Raw genomic sequence first — 6,110 nt, 5'->3', positions numbered from 1 at the left:
GGGGGGGGGGACCGCGGCGCTGAGAGGCGTCGGCCTCCCCACACACACACACACACACACCGCGGCCCCAACCCCCGGCGCTTACCGGCAGCTTGGGGCTGACCTCCCCCTTGCAGCTATGGCAGAAGAAGCGGTGCTGGGACACGGTGGCCGCCGCCGCCGCCGAGGCCTCCGCCATCTTCTCTCTCCCCCGCCTCCACCGCCTCCCTGCCGTCAGTCCTCCGCCGAGGCAGCGAGGCCGCGGCCCCACCGGGTAGAGCGTCGGCGGAATAACCCGCTAGCCTTTAAGCTTCCGGCTCGCTCGTCTGCTCCGGGCCGAAGCAAGCGCGCTCGTGTGGGTAGAGCGTCACCTCGGCCCGACAAGACGGCACGGCAGAACATCCCCTGGCCCGGTCCTCCAGAGCGGCCAACGGGGCGTAGCGTCGTCGAGCGCGACCGGAAATAGCGGGCGGGAACCGGAAGTGCCAGTTGCCATGGTGGCTGCATGGGCCTAGGCCGGGCCTGGGTGAGTGAGACCCTGACGGGTCCCCTTCGACTGGGCTGGTGTTCCCCGGGAGGGGACACAGGGACCCTGACCCTTCTGACAGGACCCCAGCCCTCTGTGGGGGCCATCTCACCTGGGAGGGGGACACAAGGGACCCCTCTGACATGGCTGGCCTTTGGGAGGAGAACCTATGGATCTAGGCCCCCTCAGACACGGCTGCCATCCCCCCTGGGAGAAGACATAGGGACACCTCTGACAGGGCTGCTATCCCCTGGGAAGGGACCCAGGGACCCCTGTGACAGGGCTGCCATCCCCTGGGAGGGGACACAGGGATCCCGACACATCTGACATGGGTGCCCCTTGGGACGGTGGAGACACATGGTCCCAGGCCGCCTTTGACAAGGCTGTCATCCCCTGGAAGAGGACACAGGGACCAGCCATGTGCCAGAGTGTCTGTCCCCAATCTGTCTCACCCCCACTACAGCACCAGGGGCTGGTTTCACTCAAGACTTGGTCTCCCACCGCACATCCATTTTGGGACGGAGCGCAGATGGGTTTCCTTGGGTGGCAGCAGCATGGCCCCCATCCTCCCGTCCCCCCATAACAGTCATAATAACATCAGCACTCTTCAACAGCACTGCCGGCTGTTTTAATCTGCCGTCGAGATGACTCAGGCGGAAATAAAGCTGTGTTCCCTCCTGCTGCAAGAACATTTTGGGGAGATCGTGGAGAAGATAGGGACTTATCTTATCAGGACGGGCACCCAGCCACTGCGGATGATCGTCAATGACACAGGGCTGTTGCTGGATCAGGTACGTCTTAAACCCGCCTGTGTCGGCTTTAGCCTGGGTGTGATTGGAGGTGTTAGATAACACAGCCTGGACCGCTCTGATACCAGCCCGAGCTGTCAGTCCCCACCGCTGCTGCTCCTGAAGGAGAAACTGGTAGAAAAACCTTGAGAAGGACAAATGAGCGCTTTGCTGCTTATTAAAAAAAATAAAAATCAGGCAGGTTTTCTTAAGCGGGAGAGGTGGTTCGTTACCTCACTGAAAAAGTGGTCTGGGAAGGAGGAGAGTAACTCTGACTTCTCCGTAGGGAGTAAAGGCAGGGAACAGAGTCCAGAGCAATGGGGATGATGCACAGGGGACAAAACGGTGACACAAACACTGGCAGCTCAGCACCAGGGAGGACCACAGTGGAGGGAAAAGGGTGGCTGCACAGGGAGGAAATGCTCCGCGACTGGTGTGCAGCGGAGTGAGCACAGCATGGGCTTCTCTGTCACCTAACCAAGCCCTGCTCTGCCTCGGGCAGGTTAAGAAAGCCCTTTGTGTCCTCATCCAACACAACTTGGTGACATACCAGCTGCAGAAGCGAGGTTTCGTGGAGTATGAGGCCCAGTGCAAGCGGGTCCTGAGGATCCTCCGCTACCCGCGTTACATCTACACTGCCAAGACCCTCTACAATGACACGGGCGAGCTCATCGTGGAGGAGCTGCTTCTCAACGGCAAAATGACAATGAGCGCAGTGGTGAGGAAGGTGGCAGACAGGCTGACTGAAACAATGGAAGGTGAGAAGCTTCTCTCCTTAAAAAAAAAAGGGATCCAGGAGCAGGAGGAGGTGCAGTGGCTACCGGAGGCCAGTTTTGCTCGGTGAATGTGGTACCAGAGGCTCTCTGGGCTGCATTATATCGGAAAGCTGGCCAGGAACTTGGAGAAGGAGCCACCCAAAGTGGCCTCACTGCCAGAGGAGTTATAAATGGAGCCCCCCACCCCAAACTGGCCTCCAAGTAGCCTGTTTGAGGACCACAGCATTACCTTGTCCTCTGGAACTGCAGGAACAGGGGGTGGCAGAGCTTGACACTGCTGTCTCTCTCCTCCGGCCTAGACGGGAAGACCATGGATTACACTGATGTCTCCAACACATTTGTGCGCCTGGCAGACACGCACTTTGTACAGAGGTGCCCGCTGATCCCCGAAACCCCCGAGACCCCCGATGCGCCCCCTCCCCCTGCGCCCATATTGGTGATCAATGAGAAGGACATGTATGTCGTGCCCAGGCTGAACCTCATAGGTAAGAAGGCCCTCGGAGTAACTCTGGGTGCTACCAGATGGTTAGTGGGGTGTTTGGGGAGCGCTCAGCCACACGCTGTTCACCTGAGACCATAACAATAGTTTTTAAAAGGAAATGCCATCTTCTGTGTTTGACAGGGAAAGGGAAGCGGAGACGATCATGCGATGAGGAAGAAAACGGTGAACACAAGGCTAAAAAGCAGAAGCAAGATGGAGAAAGCTCAGAGGTACTGGGAATGCTGAAGCAATGTCGTCCTCAGCTCTCCGGGGCTGTAAATCAGAGCTGGGTCTGCAGCACGTGGGAAGGGTGGAGGCAGCTGCCTGTTGGGCAGGACGCTGCCTGTTTCCCACATGTAACCTTTGCTGGGGATGCGCCTCTGTCGCTGTCCTGCCAAGGGTTGAGCTCCTTCCTCCTCTTCTGAGCTTACAGGCTGAAGGGATCCAGCATCTTCCCAAACACATTCTTCTGGGGAAACCAAACGAGCAGTTTTGTGGCCCCTCTCCCTCAGTTTTTGTGGCTCCTCTCTCTCTCACTGTTCCCCCACAGCCTCCGCCCGATGATGGCATTTACTGGCAAGTCAACATTGACCGGTTCCACCAGCATTTTCGAGACCAGGGGATCGTCAGTGCCGTGGCCAACCGCATGGATCAGGTTCGTGGATGTGCTCAGAACCTCCTGCAATCACTCTCCATGTTGGGGCGAGCTTGATGGTTGTGGTTATGGTGGGGAGGTTTTAAACCCTGCACTGGGGCAGGCAGGGGTGGCCCACATTCAATTGCTGCTGGGGGAAGAGCCCAGAACAGAGGTTCTCCTACACCAAGAGCCGTTTCCTTCCCCAAAACCAGACCAGCAGCGAAATAGTGCGGACGATGCTGCGGATGAGCGAAGTCACCACGTCCTCCAGCGCACCGTACACCCAGCCGCTCTCTTCCAATGAGGTCGGTTCCTGCTCCTGAGAAGTCAGGGTGTAGCCGAGGCCTTTCTCCACTGGCATGGCTCTGGCACCGGGTTTGGATCAGGCAGGAAAAGTCTCTAAAGCACCTGCAGATTTAGGCAAGCTCCTTATTCCATTTTACTCCCATTTATATTCTGCCTGTTCTTCCTCCTGCAGATATTCAGATCTCTTCCAGCCGGATACAACATTGTGAAGCAAGTTTTGGACCAGTATCTCACCCTGTTAGCAGACGACCCGGTAAGAAACGTGTGATTATTTTTACTGCCCAAATGCGAGAACTCAGTTGCGTAAAGAAATTAAATGCCGCTCAATGGCGGCTCCTCGCCAAGCTCCCTGCACCCCAAGTCTGTGCCACTTGCTGCCTCCCTTTAGCCACGTGCTGGGGAGATCTCAGACCAAGGGAAAAGCAGTTTTTACTGACATTTAAAAGATGCTGAAAGTGTTAAAAAAATATGGTTGATGTTCTTAAGCTGTCAAGATCACAGATTTTTTTTTTTTTATAAAATCTATGTAGTACTTTTTACAATCAAGATTTTAAGAAAATCAGTATTTTTATTACTTTGGGATGTACTGAACTTTTTTTTTTTTCTTTTCTTGTAGCTCGAGTTTGTGGGTAAATCCGGGGACAGCGGCGGGGGCATGTACACTGTCAGTATCCTTTGTGGGTAAACTACCTGCCCCAGCGTTTTCTGGTGCATAAAGCAATTCCCAAGCACTGGTGTTATCTCTTGACCTCGATCTTGTACAGATCTTCACAAGGCCCTGGCGTCTCTGGCAACGGCAACCCTGGAGTCCATCGTGGAGGAGAGGTGAAGAGCGATTTGAAGATTTCTTGACCCTTTCTCGCTTTCATCCACTGATTTATTTTCCTCTCCCACTCAGATTTGGTTCCCGCTGTGCCAGGATATTCCGCTTGCTCCTGCGAAAGAAGCATTTGGAGCAGAAGCAAGTGGAGGATTTTGCCATGATCCCAGCCAAGGAAGCCAAGGACATGCTCTACAAAATGCTGTCGGAGAATGTTGTGTCCCTGCAGGTGAGCGTGCCCACCCTGTCACCGGAGTGAAGCTAATGCAAGGGGCGCGTGGACAAAGAACGAGGTTTGGGGGCTGGAGAGCAATGGATGTCGAGGCCTCTGAGATCTCAGAGACTTCCCCAAGTGAGAGCGGATGTTGCTCTCCTGCTTCTCACAAAATGACTCTCCAGGTGACAGGCATTTCCAAGCCTCGCTCCTGTGAGCAAGGGACACAGCGCCCTGCACGGGACCCCAGCAAAACCCCGGCTCAGTCCCCAACCCCATGTAGCTCACCGCAGGGACGTGCTGCATGGTGAAGTCCTCCCCCTTTCTCTTGCCCACCGGTAGGAGATTCCCAAGACTCCTGACCATGCGCCATCCCGCACCTTCTACCTCTACACCGTGAACATCCTGTCCTCCGCACGGATGTTGCTGCACAGATGCTACAAGGTAAATCCCAGTCACCGACATGGACGCTCCCGCAGACCTGCCGGTGGTTCTGCTTGGTCTGCCCGTCCCCAAAGCCAGTGGCAACAGCCTGATCCCTGTCGGGTCCCCACATGGCCTCCATCCGCACAAATATTTCCAAGCAGGGGGAGAAATCCAGGCCCCCCAAGCATGCTCCTGCTCCGGGTGGCAGAGCCCAGTGGCTCTCCACCACCACCACGCATGGTTCTCCACCACCACGCATGGTTGTCCACCACCACCACCATGCGTAGCTCTCCACCACCACTGTGTGTGGTTCTCCACCACCACCACCACCACGCATGGTTCTCCTCCACCACCACACATGAGCGAGGGCAACTGTTAGGCCACCCCGACATTTCCCCACCCATTTTAGTTCTGCTGTCGGAGCACGGGTATCTCCTCCCCACCGTGCCCCCCCCCATGGCGTGTGGGGTGGAGGCTCACCCTGCCCCCGTTTCTCTTTCCTCTTCCCAGAGTGTGGCCAACCTGATTGAACGGCGTCAATATGAGACCAAGGAGAACAAGTGAGCGCTGGTGATTAGGCATCGCGGGGAGGGGGTGGTGGATTTGGCCAGGGTGGGGGGGGTCTGAAGCCACCATTTTCTTGTCCATCACCCCCCTCCCCTCTAGGAGGCTGCTGGAGAAGTCCCAGCGGGTGGAAGCCATCTTGGCATCCATGCAGGCCACTGGCGCCGAGGACGCGCAGCTGCAGGAGATTGAGGAGATGATCACTGTCCCAGAGCGTCAGCAGCTGGAGAACCTCAAACGCAACGTCAACAAGTGAGCACCGGCGGGAGGGGAGGACTGGGGCCTGGGGTGGGGGGACAGCAGGCTGGGGGACCCCCTTGTTGGCCTTCCCAGGCACTCCCACCCCTCCCTCTGCCGCCCAGGATTGACGCCAGCGAGAACCAGGTGGACGAGACCATCTTTGTGCTGGAGTCGTTCATCGAGAGCACCATGAAGAAGCCCTGAGGGTGCTCGGGGAGGCGGCAGGATGGGGGGGGACACAGACACACACGGGCCCGTGTCCGCCCTGGCACTTGTGCTGCTCTTGAGGGAAATAAAGCAAAAGCCGCTGACGCTGCCTGAGTGTCCCGGGGGGGGGGGGCCACTGGACCGGG

At 57.0% G+C, this 6,110-nt stretch overlaps 2 protein-coding genes across 6 annotated transcripts in view; one reads left to right on the top strand and one right to left on the bottom strand.

Annotated features, from left to right (window-relative positions):
* The window catches only part of RNF115 (ring finger protein 115), a 20,947-nt gene extending 20,519 nt beyond the window's left edge, over positions 1 to 428 (bottom strand). Inside the window, exon 1 of the mRNA XM_010565537.1 lies at positions 86 to 428. Coding sequence (XP_010563839.1) covers positions 86 to 178 — 93 coding nt within the window. The 5' untranslated portion in view covers positions 179 to 428. The remainder of the gene's footprint in view (positions 1 to 85) is intronic.
* Positions 429 to 463: 35 nt separating this feature from the next.
* POLR3C (polymerase (RNA) III (DNA directed) polypeptide C (62kD)) overlaps positions 464 to 6,110 on the top strand; it is a 7,291-nt gene continuing 1,644 nt past the window's right edge. For 2 of the 5 annotated variants that reach the window (XR_774224.1, XM_010565532.1), the window contains exons 1-14: positions 464 to 505; positions 1,120 to 1,296; positions 1,796 to 2,051; positions 2,369 to 2,554; positions 2,692 to 2,780; positions 3,101 to 3,205; positions 3,400 to 3,492; positions 3,666 to 3,746; positions 4,110 to 4,161; positions 4,258 to 4,318; positions 4,392 to 4,542; positions 4,870 to 4,971; positions 5,464 to 5,513; positions 5,620 to 5,769. Coding sequence is in view for 4 of the 5 variants with exons in the window: in XM_010565532.1 (XP_010563834.1) it covers positions 1,150 to 1,296; positions 1,796 to 2,051; positions 2,369 to 2,554; positions 2,692 to 2,780; positions 3,101 to 3,205; positions 3,400 to 3,492; positions 3,666 to 3,746; positions 4,110 to 4,161; positions 4,258 to 4,318; positions 4,392 to 4,542; positions 4,870 to 4,971; positions 5,464 to 5,513; positions 5,620 to 5,769 (1,523 nt within the window). In the remaining variant the exon portion in view is untranslated. Of the gene's footprint in view, positions 506 to 1,119; positions 1,297 to 1,795; positions 2,052 to 2,368; positions 2,555 to 2,691; positions 2,781 to 3,100; positions 3,206 to 3,399; positions 3,493 to 3,665; positions 3,747 to 4,109; positions 4,162 to 4,257; positions 4,319 to 4,391; positions 4,543 to 4,869; positions 4,972 to 5,463; positions 5,514 to 5,619; positions 5,770 to 5,879; positions 6,034 to 6,110 lie in introns of those variants that run through there. The other 3 variants (XM_010565534.1, XM_010565530.1, XM_010565533.1) reach the window with 3 other exon arrangements.

This window comes from Haliaeetus leucocephalus, unplaced genomic scaffold (assembly GCF_000737465.1).
Source record: "Haliaeetus leucocephalus isolate CR32 unplaced genomic scaffold, Haliaeetus_leucocephalus-4.0 Scaffold193, whole genome shotgun sequence".
Lineage (NCBI taxonomy): Eukaryota > Metazoa > Chordata > Aves > Accipitriformes > Accipitridae > Haliaeetus > Haliaeetus leucocephalus.
This window is presented reverse-complemented; position numbering and strand designations above follow the sequence as displayed.